At 45.8% G+C, this 22,048-nt stretch overlaps 1 protein-coding gene across 4 annotated transcripts in view; it reads left to right on the top strand.

The window, feature by feature from the left end:
* The first annotated feature begins 8,185 nt into the window (after nucleotides 1-8,185).
* Nucleotides 8,186-22,048, top strand: part of GGA2 (golgi associated, gamma adaptin ear containing, ARF binding protein 2) — an 86,324-nt gene continuing 72,461 nt past the window's right edge. For 2 of the 4 annotated variants that reach the window (XM_085629502.1, XM_085629500.1), the window contains exon 1: nucleotides 8,186-8,382. In XM_085629502.1, the coding sequence (XP_085485628.1) occupies nucleotides 8,286-8,382 (97 nt within the window). In that variant the 5' untranslated portion in view covers nucleotides 8,186-8,285. The remainder of the gene's footprint in view (nucleotides 8,383-22,048) is intronic. The other 2 variants (XM_085629501.1, XM_085629499.1) reach the window with 1 other exon arrangement.

Genomic DNA, 22,048 nt, shown 5'->3' with positions numbered 1-22,048 from the left:
GTTCTGCACTTCTGCATGCAGGGAGGGGGTGCACCTAATGTTGACAATGTTGCAGCACTATGTTGTGTAAGGAGGGTTCTTCGGCGCTATCTTATCCTGCCTAGCAGATGTAACCGGACACAGCGCCTTGTATTTCCTCCTCCTCGCCTCTGAAGAAACACAGGGTTCGCCTCCTTATCTGTTCTGTAATAACAGCTGCTTGTAACTGGCCTAACTTGCTTTTATGCACCACAGGAGCCCCATCTACAGGCGCTACAGGCAGCTAAAGAACAACATACAATTCCCATGTTATGTGCCACAGAGTGCAGAGAGTTCAAGATTGATGGGCAAAGAGAGCAAATAGCCCCCATGGTTCATGGGTGACATGGCGTGCCAAAGGGTGATCACTAAGTGCCACCCACCCACAGAGGAGCACACTGCTGGGGGGGGGGGGGGGGTTGGGGACACACAAAGATCCTAGCCCCAGTCCTTCAAGTGTAACACCAAATACGCTTCAGTCAGATGAACTGACAATCACTATCTAGGCACATTTTAAGTGTCTCCTTTAGGAAGAAGCGACTTCAATCCTTTATTCCAGAGTGAAGCTCTGTGGGTATCAGACCGGATGGGAAGTTCAGAAGCAACTTTAGAAAATAGTTTTCGCTGAAATAGTGTTTAAGGCACTAAGCAAAATAACTTCTACTAGAGGCAGTGGGAAGAAGAAAATGGCAGATACAACCAAATAAAAAAACTCTAGAGAGACAGAGGACGAGAGTATTACTGAGAAAGCTGCAGTAAACCTGTTGAACATGTCAGGTAACAAACAGAGGTCTGAACTTTGTTCCTACATTGATAGTAGCTAAACAGCGATTTGAAGCTCTTCACAGTTATTTATTGCATCAATATTTATTCGGTGTATTTGCTCGTAAACAGCTTGTGTGTAGTTTAATATGTCCTGATGGTGAAAACAAACATTTTGGTTGCAATTTGGCATTACAAATATTTATGTGTCATATGACAGACTTCAAGGGGCTGCCAGGTAGTGCCATGTCACAAAGGACACTTCCGTCCTTTTAAATTTAATCTAACACTGCTATGCATTCTGGGAATTCTCTAAAACACCTCAAGAAAAGTAAACCTTTCATCCCCCAGGATGATTTCAAGACAATAGTTCAATCCCTAGTCCTCTCTAAACTGGGCTCCGGGAACGCCATCCTAGCAAGGACGCCAAAAGCTCACCTAGCCCCACTATGGTCAATCCTAAACATGGCAGCTCGGCTCATAACAGGTGTTAAACGGTTTGAACACATCACACCAACCCTCAAATCCTTCAACTGGCTTCCAATTGAAGGTAGATGTATTTACAAATCTGCATTCATCACACACAAAACCCTTCACACACATTCCCACAACTACCTAAACCGCAAACTTGTGAAAGCAGGAAGATCCAGAACTCTGAGAAGCTCCAACTCACTTCTTCTCATCCCTCCGAAATTTAAAAAGAAAACCACCCAGTCCCGATCTTTTTCGGGCAATGTACCCAGGACGTGGAACGCACTCCCTATGGAACTCAGACGCAACCCCTCCTTCTCCTGCTTGAAAAGGGACCTGAAACTCCATCTCCTCAACAAATACTTTACCGCCAAATCCAACTGATCCATGCTCCACTAGCTTAATCGACTCTCCTCACAATCTAGACCATCAAGGATTGGTGGTCATTTGACTGTTTCATCTACCCAAGCTATCACTCATGCCTTTAATGTATTCTGTCTTGAAATGGTATGCCTGTCTCTTTATGCATCCTTATATCATGTTATGCCATGCTATTTCTTTCGTGTTTGTAAAGCACTCTGATACCCATGGATCTTGCTAGCGCTATGTAAAACTTATAAATAAATAAATAATAATAACTGTAGTTTGAGTTTCCTAATTACAAACAAAAACTTGTTTTTCGTACCACACATAATGCTATTTTTAAGTGCAGTAAATATCAGATGTTACTTTTTCCCTGTTTATGCTACACTGACCTTGGAAAGATGAAATGCTCAGTCTGCCTTGTTGGGATACAAACTCATAACCTCCAGAACACAGCAATTTTTCCGCACTGAGCATTCAGCCCACTGCTCCACCCTGTCCACTGACCCTGAATGTCTTAGCCTACTCTTGACTAAAAACGTAAGATTGGCAGAAAGTGCTTCTTTTTTACATGGACAACATGGCTGCCATATGTGACGTACCACAGATCACAGTCGATTTCCATCGGATTAGGCAGCAGGCATGAGACTGGAGCTTTCATACTTATAAAGTAAGGGCGAATGGTATTGAAATACTGTAAACAAGCAATGAGAGTTTACCATAGAGGCCATGATTGTGAGTTGGGTGTAGTAGTAAATACCGCTGCCAGGATAAATAGCTTATTTATTTCCATAATTATGTATGTTATTTCATATTGTTTATAACTGCAGAAGGAATGTCTACATTTCCCAGTAAGTGCTTTGTTTAGCATTCAAATCTGCAGTTTTTCAGGGAGCTACGTGGTTGCTCTTATAAAGTATTTAATTATTAATAAAAGAGGCACAAATAGGTTACTGAAAAATGAAAGAAATCCAAATACGTCCAAGAAGATGACGCAGAATATGTGAACAGTAGGAAAGAACATGACTACGTGTTGTGTACGTTTCTAGAAATGCTCGGTAGAGAGTAAATAACAAGTGACTCAAGACAATACACATTCACTGCTAACACTTGAGCATTTTGGTTGTACTGTACATGAGGTTGGAATCAATCAATCAATCAAACATTTGTAGAGCGCATTACTCACCCGTGAGGGTCTCAAGGCACTATGGGGGGGGGCGGGAGGCAGCTACTGGTCGAACAGCCAGGTCTTGAGATTTCTCCTGAAGGTCAGCAGGTCTTGGGTCTGACGGAGGTGGGCAGGAAGGGTGTTCCATGTCTTTGCGGTGAGGTGGGAGAAAGATCTGCCGCCGGTGGTCGTTCTGCGGATGCGTGGGACAGCGGCGAGGGCGAGGTCGGCGGAGCGAAGCTGGCGGTTCGGGGTGTAGAAGGACATTCGTTCGTTGAGGTATGCTGGTCCTGCGTTGAAGGTGATCCTCTTGTTGACCGGGAGCCAGTGAAGATCTCTTAGATGGGCGGTGATGTGGCTGTGGCGAGAGAGTCCGAAGATGAGGCGTGCGGAGGTGTTCTGTATGCGTTGGAGTCTCTTCTGGAGGGTAGACGTGGTTCCTGCATAGAGGGTGTTGCTGTAGTCCAGCCTGCTGCTGACCAGTGGAATGACACCAAGGTTAAGGATACCGAAGACCATTTACTCTGCTCTGAGGACAGGGAAGAAGCAGCAGTTGAAATCCATTCTGGGATTAACACAATATTTCTCTAGAGATTCATAAAGCAATTTGCCTTCTTGGTGGCACCCAGAAAAAAACGGATTAAAAAGAGTCAAACATGAATCAAAAGGGAGTGTGATGGAGCTGGTCAGGGTATGCAGGAAGAGTCATGTGAGGTGTCGGCACTAGGCGAGGTCAACACAGACATTGATAATCAGAACGTCTACCACTAGTTACCTACCTGATGCACTATTGACGAAATTAAAGAAAAGGAAAAAAAATGGTGTATTCATTTCCTGATCTCTTCAGGATGCATAACACAGTTACTTGTTTTATGGAAAAATAATCCTGGGTATGCATTATTTTAGAACATGTGCACGGGGTGCTAGGTTTGACGTTCATATGATCATAGACAATTAATTGATTTTGTTTACCATCAAAGGAAGTGCTGATTAGTTGGTAGAACAATTTAATAAAGCCTTCACAGATAGTTTCGATTTAGCTTCGATGAGTCAGTTGGATTATAGAAACAATTGTAGAGGGTGACTCTGAGTTAGGTGGGACATAACCCTTCACATTGTAATGTAAGGCTTTCCTGTTGTAAACTGTAACCAGCATTAACAAACAAGACATATTTGAAGATCTCGAATCAGGGAAATTTGCATGCAAGGTAAAGATACGTCATGATGTGTAGGACACAAAGCATGATGGAAGAGTGAATGTTGTGGAATAAACTTTAATGTGTAATGAGTGTGTCAGGATTACGTTGTCATGAATAGAGAAGGTTATGATGGCAACGTTTTAGGGGCTTATTTATGAGAGCTCTGTGTCGCTTTTGCACCACGTAAAGTAGTACATGTGTGACGCAGGGCTCTCAATCCAATTTATAAAGCCGCCCAATGTGGCTTTGAGTGGCCTCTTAAATCCTGAGTAAGCAACGCAGTGCAAATCGCCCAGGAGGCGTTCTATGGGCATTGCCGTGGGTTTTCCCACGCAACACCTATGGATTTTGATGCTGCCCCAGCTTTACAAAACCATGTAAACGTGGGGATGCACTAAAACTTTACTCCTCCCCAGGTGAGGCGTAACGAGGAGAAATATCTCTATTTCTCCTCGCTTCGTCCTTTCTATGTGAGCTGCAGCACACATAGAAAGAGGAAAACGCCTCTTAGGATTGTTTTTGTGCAGGAAGATGCCACTTCCTGCACAAAAACCATCCTGTCGACAACACAGGCACCCTTGCACTTGTTGGCGCTAGGCTGCTGAAACGGCGCCAGCACTGGGAGAAGGGACAGGATTGCACTGTATTGCATTCCTGCCCTGTCACATTGGCGTTGGGCAGCGCACCAAGATGCCTTGCTGCGCTGCCCTATGCCAAAATCCCATAAATGAGGGCCTTAGAGACCTGTCAAAATCAACAAAGTTATGGAGAATTGTTTGTAGGTTTAAGGTGGGTAAGTATGGTGAAAAATCGAAAATCGCGTTTTCAAAACCAAATGTAAGTGAACATCTGGAATCGTGTCAAATTGCTCTCTATTCAGTAACCCCCTTTTGTTGCAAAAGCTGTACCTTCACTAGCGGGGTATTGGGTAACTTTAGAATCGTCGTTAACAAGTGGTTAGGGGGCTTTGTAGGGCTACTTACAGTTTTTGGCCATAAAACATGTTTTAATTAGTATTCAGTTTGCATTATTGGGCGTTAAACGGGCACGTCACTAAACCCTGCTCGAGTGTGCCAGACAGATTGCTGCTGGCTTTGCCACCTCACTAAACATAAGCGTCCAGAGAGCCTCATTTCTGACCCAGGCACTTCTAACACCTGCATAGGTGTCCGGTGGAAGTTCTTCCAGTCTGGCTCCTTGAGCTGTTAGACTTTAAAAAAAATCTAGTAAATGTAAAATGCAATTGAATAAAAATACTTTTGCTAACTGGAGAGAGGGTACAAATGTGGAGCTATTCAGAAACTGATTCCTACAGCTACTCTTTTCTTCCCACAAACTTGAAAAGAGGTCACCATGTCCAGAAGCTTTGATCCCTTCATGAGTCTCTTCATTGATGAAGTCATGGAGATGGCCTCCGAAGACTGGCAGGATGACATTGAAGCCGTGGTAAGAAGAGAGCAGAGCATGTAGAGCAGGGGTCCGGCTTGTCCAAGAGTTCAAGATCCATGCCAGAATACACCCTCCCCCTACCCCTACATAAAGGATTGCTGGAAGGTCTCATTGCATGCATCTCATGGGGGTGTCCTAAAAATATGGCATGGACCCGGCCCTCCTGGACCCTGCTGAATGTACTGCAGACGATACACTGTCGGGTACAATAACCGACCCTTGTGACTCCTTTCCTGCCAGTTGCCGGAGCCCTTGACACCTTTCAGTGTGGCACTCTGGTCATATTCATGCAGTACCATTTGGACTTTTCTGTTGTGATTGGAGTAAACACTTCACAAGCTTTTTACATTTTACAAGCTTCATTTCTACCTCCCATGATGTTATAAATCGTACATCAATCTGCAGAAAATTTGAATTAGAAACTAGAATTGTAACTCCTCACCCCATCTTCTAAAGATGTAAATCTCACCATCAGGTGGATAAAAGAACTGCACCGCCAGATGACGCCAGTAACCTGTACCTCGCAGTTGATCTGGGTTTGATGCAGGCAACCCAGGACATGTCTCATGCAGCGCTGGTGTGTTTCAAGTATTCCTTTTTCCTTGTTTGGAATTTTCAACTAAAAGTGATATATAAATACATCCTGTGGATGGCAGGAGTTATGTTATGTTATGTTATTAAAGTTTATAAAGCGCGCGATTACCTTACGGTGTCCTGGCGCTGAGCACTGATAACCTAACACTGAAAGAACTAAAACTGAGAGAAAAAACATGTTTTAAGATTTTTTCTGAAGAAGCCAAGATCAGAGGCATTTCTCAACTTAAAGGGAAGTTCATTCCAGATTTTTGATGCTCCATGAACAAAACTCCTTCCTCCCCAGTTAACCTTTTTGATGCAAGAAGTTTTCACTAGCTTGGCCCCGGCAGATCTGAGCATACGGCCGGGGGTGTACCAGGAAAACTTATCTAAGAAAAACTTGGGTCCAGTTCCGTTCAAGGCTCTGAACACTATGCACGCTGCTTTAAAACGAACTCTCAGATGGATGGGAAGCCAGTGAAGTTTCTTCAAATCTCCTTTGACCGACACATTCCTGGGCGTCTGGGTCAGGAGCCTGACCGCGGCATTTTGAATGACTTGCAACCTATTTTGATGTTGAAGTTGCAAATTGACATAAAGGCCATTGCAATAGTCAAGACGCGATAATATAAGTGCAGTCACCACCGTGCGGAGACACCCTTCGGATAGGTAGGTCCTAATTTTTCTGATCATTCTGAGAACCAAGGCACAACCAGAAGCGACCCTGCTCACCTGGTCCCCCATGTTAAGTTTCACATCCATCACAACTCCCAAGTTTTTAGCTTTACTACAAGGTGTGGGGCAGAGACCAAGCGAGTCAGGCCACCAATCAGGAGTGATATTGTGTATCTGTTTGTGGTACTCTGTAACCCCCTGGCAGCCTGCCAACACATGCTTTGCTCGCCCTTGCATAAAGGTGGCATTTCTTGGCAACTTGTGGGCCTCTGCAGGATGATGCCCTTTGCCCACCCTTGGTAAAGTGCTGCCCCTCCTATGCTGGTGGTGTTTCTTGGCAGGTTGTGGGAATCCAGGGCACAAGTTGGGGGTACACGCGGGTGGACGGTGTCCACCCGTTATTTTCACAGGGTGGACGCCGTTTTAGCATTTAGCATTTATATAGTGCTTACTACCCCGATGAGGCGTTGTAATAATTTAAATACCACTATTTTTTCTTGGTAAAGCACTACAGGTAGAGGAAATTTACGCTGACAAAAGGCAACACTGTTTTATGTGTAGCTTACAAAAGTGTGAATTTTCTGCCTATATCAGGAGGGATTCCCTGTATACTCGAAATGTGCTCTAATGTCCTCATGATAGACATGTTAAACATATATGTGAGGGCTTAAGATCTGATGTCACTTCTTGTGATGCCGCTTCCTGTGATGTCACGAGCCATGATGTCACTTGCGTACTGATTAACTAGGTTAGTCCCCCCCCACTTCTTTTTTTAGGACTTGTTCCCTGTGGGCATCTATAGCATGATGACCACCATTGCAGAAATGCTGGCCCTGGCACCATGGTGGCAATTCATAGCAGCTAGTTAGTTAGCTCACCTGGGTTAATTGCGGATCCTGGCACAATGGTGGTAATCTTGACATATTACGAGCAAGCATAGTACAATGGCGCCTATTTCTGGTGTAGCGCTGGCCCTGACAGACCGGCAGTTATATTGTGCGCAGCCATGGTGCAGTGGTGCCCAAGCATGGCACCATGGAGATCCAGGTAGTATTGTGCTGACACTTGGCATGTTGTTGGAATACCTTGCACAATGGTGCCCCACACAGGCATAATGATTCACCATAGAGCAATGGTGGTAGTGCTTGGCATATTGTAGGCATCCACTTGCACAATACTGCCCACCTCTGCTCTAATGCTGCCCCTGTGCGGTGATAATTCATGACACACAGTGACAAAGCAGGGCATAGTGATGTTGCCACGTTGGTATCAAGCAGACCTTAATGGTGGCAGTATCTTGCATTGTGTGGGGTGCCATGGTTAATGGTGCCCAGGCACCAATGGTAATACTTGCGAATGCAATAAAGTCCAAACCGGCTCACACAAGAGAGGAAGCAAAACTACAATCCCGGAGGGAAAGGTGTTGCCAATGCCCGAGTTTTGGAGGGTGGGTCGGCAAGGCAAAAGCTATAAATGCTGCTTGCTCTCGGAAGGGGCCAGCACTTTGTGGCTTTCCTCTCTCTTGTCGCCTCCTCTCTCTCTCTTCCTCCTCCTCTCCGCCCTCCCCCCGACCCCACCCTCTCCCCTCCTTCCCCTCAGGTCCCATGACCTGTCTCCGGTCTCAGCAGGACCTCAGTGAGCGCAGCCCAGAGATGGCAGCCCCGGGGCCGCAGCAGGAGGAAACCATAGGGCTCTGGCTGAGTGAGTATTGACTCTGGAGGGTGGCGGCTGGGGGAGGAGGGGGGCAAACGACAACACACCCCCTGCCTGTCCGCTGCAGGGACTGACGACCCGGAGGTGCCGCTGTCTGCAGCTCGCGCTCTGACGAACTTTTATGAGAGTCTGAAACTCCGAGTGCACTTGGGAGCGGTCCAGTGGCACGTGGCTCCGGGGCCGTCATCGGGCTTGGGAAGGGTTAACCTCCCCTCCGTGCCAACTCTAGTCTAAATCCCCTTCAATTGGCGGCACTGACAGATAAGAGGAAGTACAGACTGAAGATTAGATCATGTGGCGGGCACGAGCAGCGGTGACAGGGCTGCGGGGGATGTCAGCAGCAGACTTCGCCGATTGGAGACACCGTGTCGTCTTTGTCACTCTTTGCCCATCGCGTGCCACCCTCCTGCAACGCAGCCCCTGCTCGTCTCCTGACCCCGCCTCCCTTTACACATCTCCGGCCACCACTGCTCCATCTGCTGTCAGTCTTTACCCATCTCCTGCCACCCCAACCTTCACATCTCCTGCCACCACCATTCCTCCTCCTGCCCCCCTTCACTCATCTCCTGCCACCACCAGCCCTCCTTTCAACATTTGACCATCCCCGCCCCACCTTTACTCATCTCCTGCCACCACCAGCCCTCCTTTCAACATTTGACCATCTCCTGCCCCCTTCACTCATGTCCTGCCACCACCAGCCCTTCTTTCACCATTTGACCATCTCCTGCCCCCTTCACTCATCTCCTGCCACCACCAGCCCTCCTTTCACCATTTGACCATCTCCTGCCCCCCTTCACTCATCTCCTGCCACCACCAGCCCTCCTTTCACCATTTGACCATCTCCTGCCCACCTTCACTCATCCCTTGCCACCACTAGTCCGTCTCCTGCCACCCTTCACTCATCTCCTGCCACCACCAGATCTCCTTTCACCATTTGCCCATCTCCTGCCCACCTTTACTCATCTCCTGCCACCACCAGCCATCCTTTCACCATTTGACCATCTCCTGCCCCCTTCACTCATCTCCTGCCACCACCAGCCCTCCTTTCACCATTTGACCATCTCCTGCCCCCCTTCACTCATCTCCTGCCACCACCAGCCCTCCTTTCACCATTTGACCATCTCCTGCCCACCTTCACTCATCCCTTGCCACCACTAGTCCGTCTCCTGCCACCCTTCACTCATCTCCTGCCACCACCAGATCTCCTTTCACCATTTGCCCATCTCCTGCCCACCTTTACTCATCTCCTGCCACCACCAGCCATCCTTTCACCATTTGTCCATCTCCTGCCCACCTTCACTCTTCTCCTGCCACCATCAGCCCTCCTTTTACCCTTTGCCCATCTCCTGCCGCTCGCCTCTGCTTATCTCCTGGCACCACCAGCCCTTCTACTGCCAACCTTTACCCTCGTCATGCCACCATCAGTTCCACCTCAAGGTCGGACAGGCCTATAGGGCAATCAGGCAGTGCCCGATTTAGCGATGGGACAGACCAGGGTGTGGGTCGGCTCTTAGCAGTGTGTGGACCTGTTTTATGGCCAGGTGGGCCGGTTTCCACTCTTGACTTCCCTGATTTTACCACACACATTGCATGCAGTAAACACATTAGCATGTAGTCTCCCATACCTTGCAAAATACCCACACAGCGTGTCTCTACAGGTTCAAAGCTGGCGTGATTTACAACCGTGGGCCACTTTTCTAGCTATCTGGTCCACTAATGGGGGCTGTGTTTATTTTGTGACCCGACCCTGCCCTCCTGTCGCCCTTTACCCATTCCATTCCGCCACCGGCCCACCTTTACTATTTGCCCATCTCTTGCCACCTCGCCTCTGCTCCCTGGCACTACCATCCCTGCCAACCTTTACCATTGCCATTCCACCATCAGTCCTGCAGTCACCCTTTGTCCATCTCCTGCCCGAACCAGCCCTTCCCCTGCCACCCTTTGATGCCCATCTTCTGCCACACCCATGCTCTTCTTCATCCTTCCCGCTTCCATATTGCCAATTTCCTACCCACCTTGTCTAACTCCCTGAGTTGTTCTCCCAGCCCCCCTCGTCATCCCCTGTTTTATGCATAGCTGCTGCCTCCTCCGCCCACCTTCTCTAGTCACCCACCCTTGTCCTGTACAGCCCTGCCCACCACCCCTTACTCTCTGCCCGTGTCCTGACAGGCTGTGCGAAACTGCTGCCCACCACAGCCCATTTCCTGCTAGAACGTCCTCTCCTGGTACCCCTGTCCATCCCCAGCCACCTCTGCCCGTGACGCCTCACTGCTGCCCTTCATTTCACCCACTGCCATCTCCTGCCACCCGCTTCTAGTTTCTGTCAAATTCTTTCTTTCTTATCACCACTCATCTACCCATTTTAGGAGGATGTCTGCCATCTCCTGAAACTCTCTGCCAGTCCCCTAACAACATTCCCATCGCTTCACTCCTGCCACTTTCTTCCACTCTTCCCATCTAATGAGGACCCTACCACCCTCTGCCACTCTCTGTCTGCCCCCTACCGGGCCCGTCCATCTCCTTCCACATCTGCCCACCTCCTACCACCCTCGTCTATCTCCTTTGAGTCTTCCATGCCACTGACACCCCAGGCCAATGCCCTACCGCACCCTGCCCTTCTCTTGCCACCACTGCCCATTGCTCGAACGTCTGTCCATTTCCTGCAGCCTTTGGCAGGGCAAGGAGTACATTAACGATCTAACAATCAGGTTTCGCTATTGTAATGCTACTTATTGGAAATTTAAATTCATAATAACCACCTCACAAAAGCACGACTTTGAAACCTTCTTTTCCATACACTAATAATGAAAAACATTTTCCTCCAGAGGTCAGCTGCTTGAGGGTGGGATCCGGGGTGGTCCCTGTGGCCTGTCCTTTGTGTATGTGTAAGTGCTGTCGAGTGTGACGTCATGGGTTCGGTGTTTTCCGGTTTCTCTCTGTGGTTATTCACTCACTGTCAGATGAGTTCGTTTGATCTCTGGGTTTTTCCTAATGGCAGCTTAGTTCTTAGCGGGTCGAATTACAGAATCGTTGCAAGCATGTTCAGGTTGCTCGAGGGCTCTTCATCCACCAACAAGCATTGGCAAATACAATATGTCTCCCCTTTTTCAGCTATTAACTTTGGCAGTACTTTTTGACGAAATACACAAAATATGCAAAGAAAGGTGTGATGACGCAGTCGCTCATAGAGACTTGGTCATTCCTTAGGCGACTATATGAGTGATGACATATGCAGAATAATGCAAGGGACATTTTTTTGTGTACTTACTGATCGAAGATTGCAGATGCTATTTCCCTGGGTACATAGAAAAAAATACTTTTAGTTGCATAAAAGCCAGTGCTTAATTTGTGCCGGTGTTTGTCTATGCTTGGCACTGACACTTATTTCTTTGTACCGGTACGTTTGTATGCCATTCCAGCACATGGTGGCGCTGTCTCTTTAATTTAAACACGTTACACCAGCAACAGCTTTAACAGATCAATATACCTCAATATATCTTAAAAAAAAGCAACACCAGACCTCCAAGGCTATTCTTTTAGCTTTGGGTGACCTGAAATAGACCAAACTCTCAATTTTGCATGAGTGTGAACGTTTGCCTGTAGCGTCGGTATTGGCATTCGCAGCGCTGCGAGGGACAGCAGATGGTGCCAACTGTAGTAGGCTTCTGAGAAATATCTTGGTCCCACAGTAAACAAAACATTTGTGCATACTAAGCACTTACAAAAAACCTTTTTGTACTGCCTAGCAGCCTGCAGAAAATGGCAGCATTCTGGCCCTCCAAAAAATAAAAAAAAGTATGTTAGGGACCTCCAGGAGTTCTGGTAGCAACGGAGAAGCGGTGGAGGAAGGTGGTGTAGGCGGGAGGATCTCATCTATATCGGCGCCCTCATGAGTGTAAAGAACAGGGGTGGGCTGAAGCCCCCACAGCCCATTTGTGTTGAGAAACTGCAAAGAAGTGGGTTTGAGTATGCCTCACACAGGTCCCAACCCATAATCACGTAATAGCATTAATTCTAGATATAAAGGGCCCGATTACGAGTCTGGTGGTCCATGGACCACCAGACTTGTGGGGGTACGGCATGGAGAACTCCAGACCGCCCTTCTATGACTAGGGTGGTTGGACCGCCACCCCCCCACCGCAGCCACCACTGGCGGTGGTGTAGAGGCAGTAATATGCTTGATGGGACCGCCGTGCTCATGCCAAGCATATTACAAATTTCCCCTCTGCTATGGTTTTCATGAAGGTTCCACCACCATGGAAACCATGGCGGAGAGGGAACAAAGGGCCTCACTCCATGTGGATGCACACGGGGGCACAACATGTTTCCCCTGTGTGCATGCACACCAGTTCCTGCTCGGCATGGACTTTAGAGTCCATGCCATGCAGGAACTGTTTTGACTTTCCCATTGCAGTGCCCATTTTCAGGGCACCACCATAGGAACGTAAAAAAAGGCTGCCAGACAGACGGAAACTCCTAATCCGGAGTAAGGCCCGACCACGGCTTTGGCGGGGGCGGCAGCGTGGCGGACTCGGCGCTGCACAGTCGTATTCAGGCCCATAGTGTCTCCGCTTGTTTTTATGTGACCAGACATCTGAATCTCCAGCACCCTCCAGGTGCACCAGACAACCCTGCTTGTCATCCTGGGAGGCAGTGTTGCTAGGCACCTCATATCTTGAAACTCCCTGCCCATGGTTTGAGTCAGCCTAGTGCTGTCCCGTCCAGTCCTTATGTCACGAGTCTTCTGTTAGCACTTCTTCCAGGCAATAAATCATCCAGTAGAAATGATGCCCTGCTGCCCCTTAACCCAAGGGATGCTGGGATGAAGCCCAGATTGGTGCATCTGGCCCCTTCAGCAGTTTATCACCACACTGATAGACTTGAAGATTCCCTCTGTGTTCACACACAACCACTCTTACACCATGAAGGGGTATCTGGTTTCTGTGAAAGTTCTCCCAGTCGATTACAGTGACCATGCCACTAATTTGGTTAAGTTTTGGGACAGCTGCTGAAAGATATACCTGATTCGCACTTTTTTGGGAACCTGTTGGTATGGAAACAAACATGTTTAAAGTCTGTTCCTCATTTTGAGTTAAAGCTAAATTGTTGGTTAAATACTTTCTTGTCTCCATCTCATGTAGTTGATGTGGAGACCTCCCCACTCCTTGTTAGAGGAGGTACTATGATATTGTGCATCATTTCAATATATATCTGATTGTGTACCAAAGTCTAGGCTTCATTACATCTGCTAGAAAGGGTATCTGCCATCACAAGCCAGAGATATTATATTTAAAAAGATTATAGAATTACCAGGTGTATATAGTGAGCAATGCAGAGAAAGAGCAGAAATCACAGTTGAAGGTTACAGATCAATAACCCACACAAGGAACTATAGAGATGAAAAGCAAAGAACTGGGAGTGAATATCCTCTGCGTTAGACCGACACGACTCGACATCTTTTTGGGGGTGTATACATCAGGCTTTGACAAATCAGTAATGACCCAAGTTGGTGTCTATTGAGGGTGTAAAATACTTTAACACTATTTTTCCTACTTGTATGAGGGTAGAGGGAGAAATGAGAAGTTTGTTCTCTGGTATCAGAGTCCAAGGGTTTCGCACGATCGTTGTTTATCAGACCCAGCGGAGTGAGATTGGAACACTTTTATGGAAAGCAAAAATATCTAGGTCCAAGGATCCCACTATACCTACCTTATTGGTCTTTGGTTTTGAATAATGTGTTTTTAAAATACTCCTGCATAGTTAAAAAAAAAAATCCTGAATTCTTGAGGGGCAATACCGAAAAAGGGGCAAGAGACAGCCCGGCTAATTACAGCTTAAGTGTATTGTTAGATGCTAATTGAAAAATATTTTCCAGATATATATTGCACACACTGAAAGATTGGGGTGCAATCAGCTGGGTTAATCCCATGGGTTCAGAAAGGACTATTCTACTGTGGCCTATTCCTTTGCCATTCCATTTATGTTTGAAAAATGTAAATTTATACAGTCAGAAAGTATATATGACCTTTATAGATATTTCAAATGCTTACAATTTAGTCAATAGATATATTGTGGGTAAAACTGCACAAGCTGGAAATCCCAGATCACAAGCTTGTTCTGTTAAGCGAGCTCCATAAAGACAACTGGGTGCAAATAGAAATGAGGAATCCAAAATGACACTCTCAAAAGATGTGGGTGAACAATAGCCTCAAGTAAGGTTCCCCTTAGCACCCCGCCTGCTTTATTTACATGTTTCTACCCTCCAGAGTATGTTGCCGATGCCCATTCTTTTTTGCCTTTATTAAATGCTTCAGAAATTCAGTTCAATTCAGCTCAAACACTTTATTTAGACAATATTTTCGCCCATAAAAGTAGCATTAATACAGCAAATAAAACATTTCAGAGAAGTTAAAAGACATATATCAAAGTAGCAATAAATATGACATTGCAAACAAATACTAGCAGCCAAGTGTAGAGCTATAAAGTTGGAAATACCCTGACAGCGTGAGTTAAACAAGCATTGGCACCTTATTGGGACCTTATAAGTGTTTAGCCATGCAATAGTTGCATAACTAAATACTTATAAGGTCCCAAAAGCGAGACCTATTGGCTATGCCAAAGTAATCGCGGGCGCGGCGCGCGCCCCTGCGCACATGCACTGTAGCTCTAGGCTGGCCTGGTAGCACTTTTTGGAGCTCTCTCAATAAGTCTCGCCAGACAAGCGCATGCGCTGGGTCAGGCGAGACCTAAAAATGAGCCTACATATAAACAGATTTCCGCATCAGATAATTGCAGAACCTGTGATAATGCGGCTCTTCACTGCCTAATGTTATGATACTTCTTTTTAAACAGAGGGATTAGAAACTGCCTGATATAAAATTAATAACATTTACAAAACAGCAAAAACTGAATCATCATTTGGCCAGTTTTGCCATCGCACGGGCACGGAAGGAAGAGCCGCAAGGTTTGGCTGATAGCCAAGCGGAAAACACATTAAGTATTTAACAGTATCAGTGCTAACCCTAAATAACAACAAGCGCATCCACAAATAGGCTGCTACATCCACATGGTGCCACAAATAGACAGGGGGGCAATCTGGGACTCTCAGACACAAGAATGACATAATCTGAGTTTTCCCATCTATACTTCTAAAACGCCTTTCCTTCATAGATTCATAAAAAGCTAAGGCTATTTTCTGTTTATTAAAACAAGAGCAGACATCTGGCTAGACAAAAGCCCTCAGCATACCAGTTCTACCCATTTCTGATTCAACATATGCCAACCAGGGGATTCGGAGGCCATCGTCACAAGAGAGGCAATCAAGTATTATATCTCTAGTCATTACTGCTGATTGACAACCAAAATATTAGGTCTGACCCTAATGTAATGAATTATATATTGGAGGTTGAGTTCTTTGTGGCAGATGATATGAGGGGTAGAAATTGGTACACCAAGAAGCCACCTGCAAAACCTTTTTTAGGTCTCGCCTGACCCAGCGCATGCGCTGGCCTGGCGAGACTTTTTGTGCGGGCTCAAAAAAGTGCTACCACTGTAGCCTAGAGCTACAGTGCATGCGCGCGGGCGCGTGCGCATCACTTTCGCGGCCGCACGGCCGCGTTGATGTTTGATCACGATCACTTTCACTTTCGCGGCCGCTTTGATGTTCTCCGTGAGCCAGTTTTTTTTTCCCTGTTTATTACTTCTATGTAGTAATGGTGGCACCCGTGCGCCGCCATTACTACAGAGCAGTAATAAACAGAAACAAGCATTGGCATAGCCAATAGGTCTCGCTTTTGGGACCTTATAAGTATTTAGTTATGCAACTGTTGCATGGCTAAACACTTATAAGGTCCCAAAAGCGAGACCTATTGGCTATGCCAATGCTTGTTTCTTCATATTGTATGGCTTTGCAGTTTGCAATCCCCTCACAGCTCAGCTCCATAATTAGCAGTAGAAACACATTGGGATTTGTAAATCTGCAGCCCAGATGCCAAATGCCCCCCTCCCGAGGTTGAGGAAGACAGAAAAAAGAGTTGATTGCCTTACAGAAAACTGCATTTGGCAATGTACAATACCAAGTGTCCATGCTCCAGATGCAGCAAACATAACTCCCAGACACGGGAAGCTATTAACACTGGTTTACGAATTACGCCCACTGTCAGAGAGGAGAGCTGGATACAATGTGGGCCCCACGTAATAATATGGGACTTCAAGAAATTAGTGCGTAAGTCACCATTGGCCTTAAATTGAATGAAGGCAAATACCAAAAGGCGCATCGCTTTTGGCGTATGGGCCATAAGCACGGGTAGTCAGCATATAAGAGTGTATGTAGGCGACCCCCCTTGACTACAGGGACATCACTGGTAACACTTGCTAAAAATGGGTGCAATCATTAATATATAAAATAGCTAATAAAGGGGCCAACACACACTTGTCTGTCACTCCTATCAATCTCTATGTCATTGGTCACATCTCCATTGTCGCTAATTCTGTCCCTGGCTCTCATGTCCATGTGCAAATATACAAGAAAGTGAACAAAGGAAGCATCCAAAGCCTGCTACACCAGCATTTGCCATAATTTGGGTCAGCTGACACAGTCAAAAGCGGCATTTAAGTCTATGAAAGGCAGATACAGGGGCATTCGCCTTGCAACAGTATATTTGCCTATTTCCAGATTCAGATTTACACATTGCTTGATTGTCCCAATCGAATTCCTGAACTGATATTGAGAAGGATGCAAGATGGATTCCACTCAGGCTCACTCCTGGATTCTTTTATATATAACACGCCCTAGGATCCTAAATGAGGTATCAATCAGTGAGATTGGCCTGTAGCTGCTGGGGTCATCTCTATTGCCCTTCTTATAGTTGAGGTACGCCAGGAAGCAGGCACATCTGAATGTGCAAGGTTACTAAACATGTTAGTCAAAAGAGGGGCCCAAAGTTCAGTGTTGTGTTTAAATACATCAATGGGAACACCATCCGGCCTGAGTGCTTTTCCCCCTACACTTTGTGAGATAGCCTCTTCCACCTCAGCCACAGTTATCTTAACATCTGCCAGTCTCCTTCTATCAATATTAAAAAATTTCCTCCACTGGAGGGGCAGCATAACGTTTTCAGAAGTGGGCTTCCCATACTTCAATAATAATATGGCAGGAAACCGGGGAAACAAACTGGTTTTTACGTCTCATATCCGAGACGAAGTCCCAAAAATGCCTACTGTCTTTTCGGAGGGCTGCATGCACAAATGACTCCCACTGATCTCTTAAAACTACCTGCCAACATTTAGACGTGGCAGCCTTGTATTACTTCCTCAAGATGGTAACTATTTTGGGATTTCTAGGCTTTTTCCTAAGTGCTAATCTCAAATCCTGATTAGCCACATTGCAATCCTGATTGAACCAGACATTTAACTTATTAGGGGGCTGCACAGGTTTGAGAAGGGCTCTTTTGACACTAGAGCAGAGATCACTAAATGCATTCACAATATGGTGACCAGTGTCCTCTCCCGCCAAACAGACTTCCACCAATCTCATATTCTCTTTTAGTACTTTTAGGGTTCAGGCAGGATCACGCATTCTCCATATTAACTTTAGATTATCTGTGGAAGGTTGAAGGTTGCTAGCTCCAATCTCTTATGCATTTTCCTGGGAACCAGTAGTAGGGCAACCTCAAGGGGATCATGGTCGCTAAAGGTAGATGGAACAACAGACCCATACATAAGAACCTCCACCAAGCGCCTTTTGACAAATATATAATCTATCGTAGAGGGTGCTCCTCTGTCTTTATAGGTTGGTGGGCGATGATGTCCTTTCCTGACATTTCCATTGTATCCATCCACTAGGTCAAAAGATGTTAATATAGTCTCCAACTCCAGGCTTCTTGAATCCAGCCAATCCACAGTGGGGGCTAGAGTGTTTCGGCATGGAGGGAGACCAACATTAAAATCTCCGGCAAGACACAAATGAAGTGCGTGCCGTAGGAAAATTATTATCTTAACGTATGCTGACAACCTTATTTCACTCGATTTAATTCCTGCAGGTCTGCAGCGTAAATTAAACTCTCTTGAAATATATGGACAACTGAAATAAATGAAAAATCCAATTGTTTTTACGTCCATCTTGTCTTGGAAAGTATCTAGTTCATATAGGACTGGCTTAGTGTCAATCCATTGCAAAAGATCTGTGTGCCCTATTTGCTAGAACTGGAAAACAAAGATTGGTAATTTGAAGACCATGTAGGAGTCAAAAATTCACCAGCTTTTGCTATTTGGGTTGGAATATCAATCTACGAAAGAATATTAAAATAGTGTAATAGACTTGTAGGCAGGTTACAGAAAGCCTTTTTAGGAGTTAGCACAGGACTGTTCATCAAAGGTACATAGAATGGATTAGTTTTGGGGATTACTAGAAAGCTTATATAAGTGTTTACTTCAAATGTTTGCATCAATTTTTCATCTACTAAAAATTCTGTTTGAGCTGCAACTTCGATAGAATTGAAAAAAGACCTACTGCTAAATTAGCATTCAACATCTTCCAACAGTTGGGTTTGACTAGGTTCTGTTTAACTTTTGAAGAAATAATTCCCATTTCATCCAAGTCAGAGTCAAATAAATATAGTGAAAACTTGATGGATGAGCAAAGCTTCTTTCTTGATTTTAGGCTCCACCAACATTTTAAGCAATTGCACCTGATGTGTAAGTCTGTACATTCAGATAAAGCCCAATTTTATTTGGAGCCAGCACTTAAACAGGAAGTGAGATTTTAGTTTTTATTTAAAACTAGGTGGTTTACCTTTGGTATGAGACAGAGGGACTTGCAGAGGCATTGACGAAGCAAACAGGCTTCATTCTCCATATGGAAAAAGGGTACAAAATCTTACCCGTGTACCTTATGGCCTTGATTCTGATTCAGAGTTTGTCGTAATTGAGGTGCTATTTATTGTAGCTGATAGATAAAGATACCCTAGGGTACATTATTTTTTGGATGTTATAAACTGCACCTTTTGCAAGTTTTTGGGGAATAATATGCAGATTTTGGTGCTTAGAGCCATTGCCGGAGCAGCTTACGTTCAAGCGAGCCAAAGAACAGATTTGTGGCCTGTTTTATTGGCTATCAAGGGGGACCAAACAGAGTTTTTATTGAACGTAACTGAATTTTCCAAGTAGTGGGAAGGCAGGAAGGCGGACAGGACCCACCCCCTTGCACTACTATCAAAAGCTAGAGTAACCTTTGAGAGAACAGACATTTATATGGTTGTCCCCTGAATAACCGAATGGACTCAGGCAAAAAGTGTATTCTTTTGTATGCATCATGCCATCAGATGCCGCAGATACATGCCTTTAAGGACCACATGGGCCCCCCAAGTGACCAGGGCTCTTTTAGGAATTTTTGTTCAGGCAGATTTTCCAGGACTGTGACCTCCGACCGAGGAAGTACCTTCGAGTCCAGGTATATGAAGGGCATGTGGGATGAGTGTTGTACAAACTATCACTTTTCCATTCTCTACCCTACCATCCTAGACATCCTCAATTATAGAGGTTTAAGCAGAGTCTGAAGAGCGCGATGGGCAATATGTGAAAATCCATGTGCAGAAAGCAGAACACCCCCTGTCATGTCTTATCTTTACCTATCAACGGGTGTCTCAGAATGGCATGCCTTTGAGCTCTTGTATGGGCATCCGATCTGTGCCCACCTTTCGTTGGAAAGCGAAGGTTGGGGACAAAGTCTGAGATTCCCTACTTAATATGTGGTGGACTATGTGATGGGCTTCGGAAGAAAGGTGCCCTAAACCAATAACCTAAAGAAGAAGTGGTTTAGTGGTTTGATCAGAAGATAATACTTAATACTCACCAGGAGTGGCAGGAGATTCTGATTTTAAGATTTGAAGGCAAAGTGACGTGATGTTTATATTACCTTAAAAACACCAGGGATTACAACTACTGAGTTCCCATTGTAGCCTCCAGGAAGCTCCCCAGGGTCTTGCTTGTAGCATCTCTGGAGGGCAGAGGTGGCATCTTTGCTAATAGCAAACAATGACCAGGTCTATGAGGAGTTTGAGCCCTACATGAAGCAGAAGAAGATGGCCCAGTGGACGCAGTGAATCTCATTCCGAGCGAGACTTCAGTAGCACGCCGAGTGCAGGGAGAGCGGTGATCCTCCTTGAGTCACATGCACTCAAGAGCCAATGAGCCTCTACTGAGTTCATTGAGACCTGACTGTGGAAACCCTAAGGTTTTGATAGCGGTCCTCGTCCACTCAGCGGCATGCTTCATCATTGGACCCCTCACCCAGTGAGTGAGTGAAAGTGGGAGCCCTATAATTGACCTACATGTGGTCGATGATTATCTGCAACCTCGTCTAATCTCAGTTAAGCAGTCAACTCTTGGACACTGGCAGAGTGCCAGGGTTGCACCCTATTTCTGTCTGGCAGCTCATGCACTGTGCTCATAGTTTAGGAACTAACCTGCTTGCAACCCATATTGCACTATGACTTCTTCAGAGTCCTTTAACTATAACCTTCCAAAGATGGCGCCTGCTCTAGTTATTCCTTTGTCCTTCCAACATGTTATGATAATGCACTGTTCAGCCTCTATAACGCAGTCTCAGCCCATAAGGGCAACTCAGAACTAATTAGATGCCTAACATGCTGCAATATCTCCTCTTTGACCACCTTGACTACTGTTGGTACATTTGCTTTGGCACTCATGTCCCAAAACAATAGCTTTTCTGATTTTAGAAGGTTCAGAGTTGGCTAGTGATCTCTCCCCATTCTTCTCTTCTGCAACCATGAGCTATGGCTGAGAGGTTAAGAACTCTGTGTACATTTCAGGTAGCCCTGTGCCTTCCTTTTGGCGCCATTAACATTTTCACGTCAAGCCTCAGTTTGTATGTCCAACATTTAAATGCGGAAGACCCATAGTCTTCTGTATTTGAATGGCTCTGGTGCTCACTGTATGGCACGGTGTGCCAGGCTGCCACACTCTGTCCCCATCAGTCCCCTGAATGGAAACACATAGGACTTTTCTGTATTCAGTAACCACCCAAAACCAAACCGAATGCTTTATTGACCTGTATCATTAGCGGGAAATTCAACCTGGGGTTGGTGACACAGAGATACAGATAGTGGGCATATAATAGGCGTTTGAGGGGGGTGAGATACGTCTGGTGAAGAAAATTTGATTGGATACGTTAAAACCTGGCATCACACAACACTCTCTTTACACAATCCCATATTTTAACCATATCTCTTTCTAATTTTTCATATTGTTTTGCCTTTCACATCATGGAGACCCCCTTGTTGTAACCTGTCATCGCCTATACAAGGCTGTCACTATCCCAAGTCCATGCATGGGAACTATCTCCAAGACCTTATGTACTGCGGGCTCATTTAGACCTTGTTCCACATTGCAGCAGAGATGTGGACCACACTACTACATGCCAATAACTGGCTAGGGTGTATCTTAAAATCTTCCCTAGCAGTTTGGAAAGTATACATATATTTAACCACTTACAAAGCCCCCTTCAGCTGCATACCAGCCCTACCCATTCATGTCTGTCTGCTGGATCAGCTCACGGAAACCAGGAAGACATGACATCTGGAGTTCTAGCGAATGCACCATGTGTGTCCAGGTACCTTCAGACAGCCTTTCCAGC

Source organism: Triturus cristatus, chromosome 10 (assembly GCF_964204655.1).
Source record: "Triturus cristatus chromosome 10, aTriCri1.1, whole genome shotgun sequence".
NCBI classification, from domain to species: domain Eukaryota; kingdom Metazoa; phylum Chordata; class Amphibia; order Caudata; family Salamandridae; genus Triturus; species Triturus cristatus.
The sequence above is the reverse complement of the archived record's forward strand: the minus strand, read 5'-3'. Positions and strand labels throughout refer to the sequence as shown.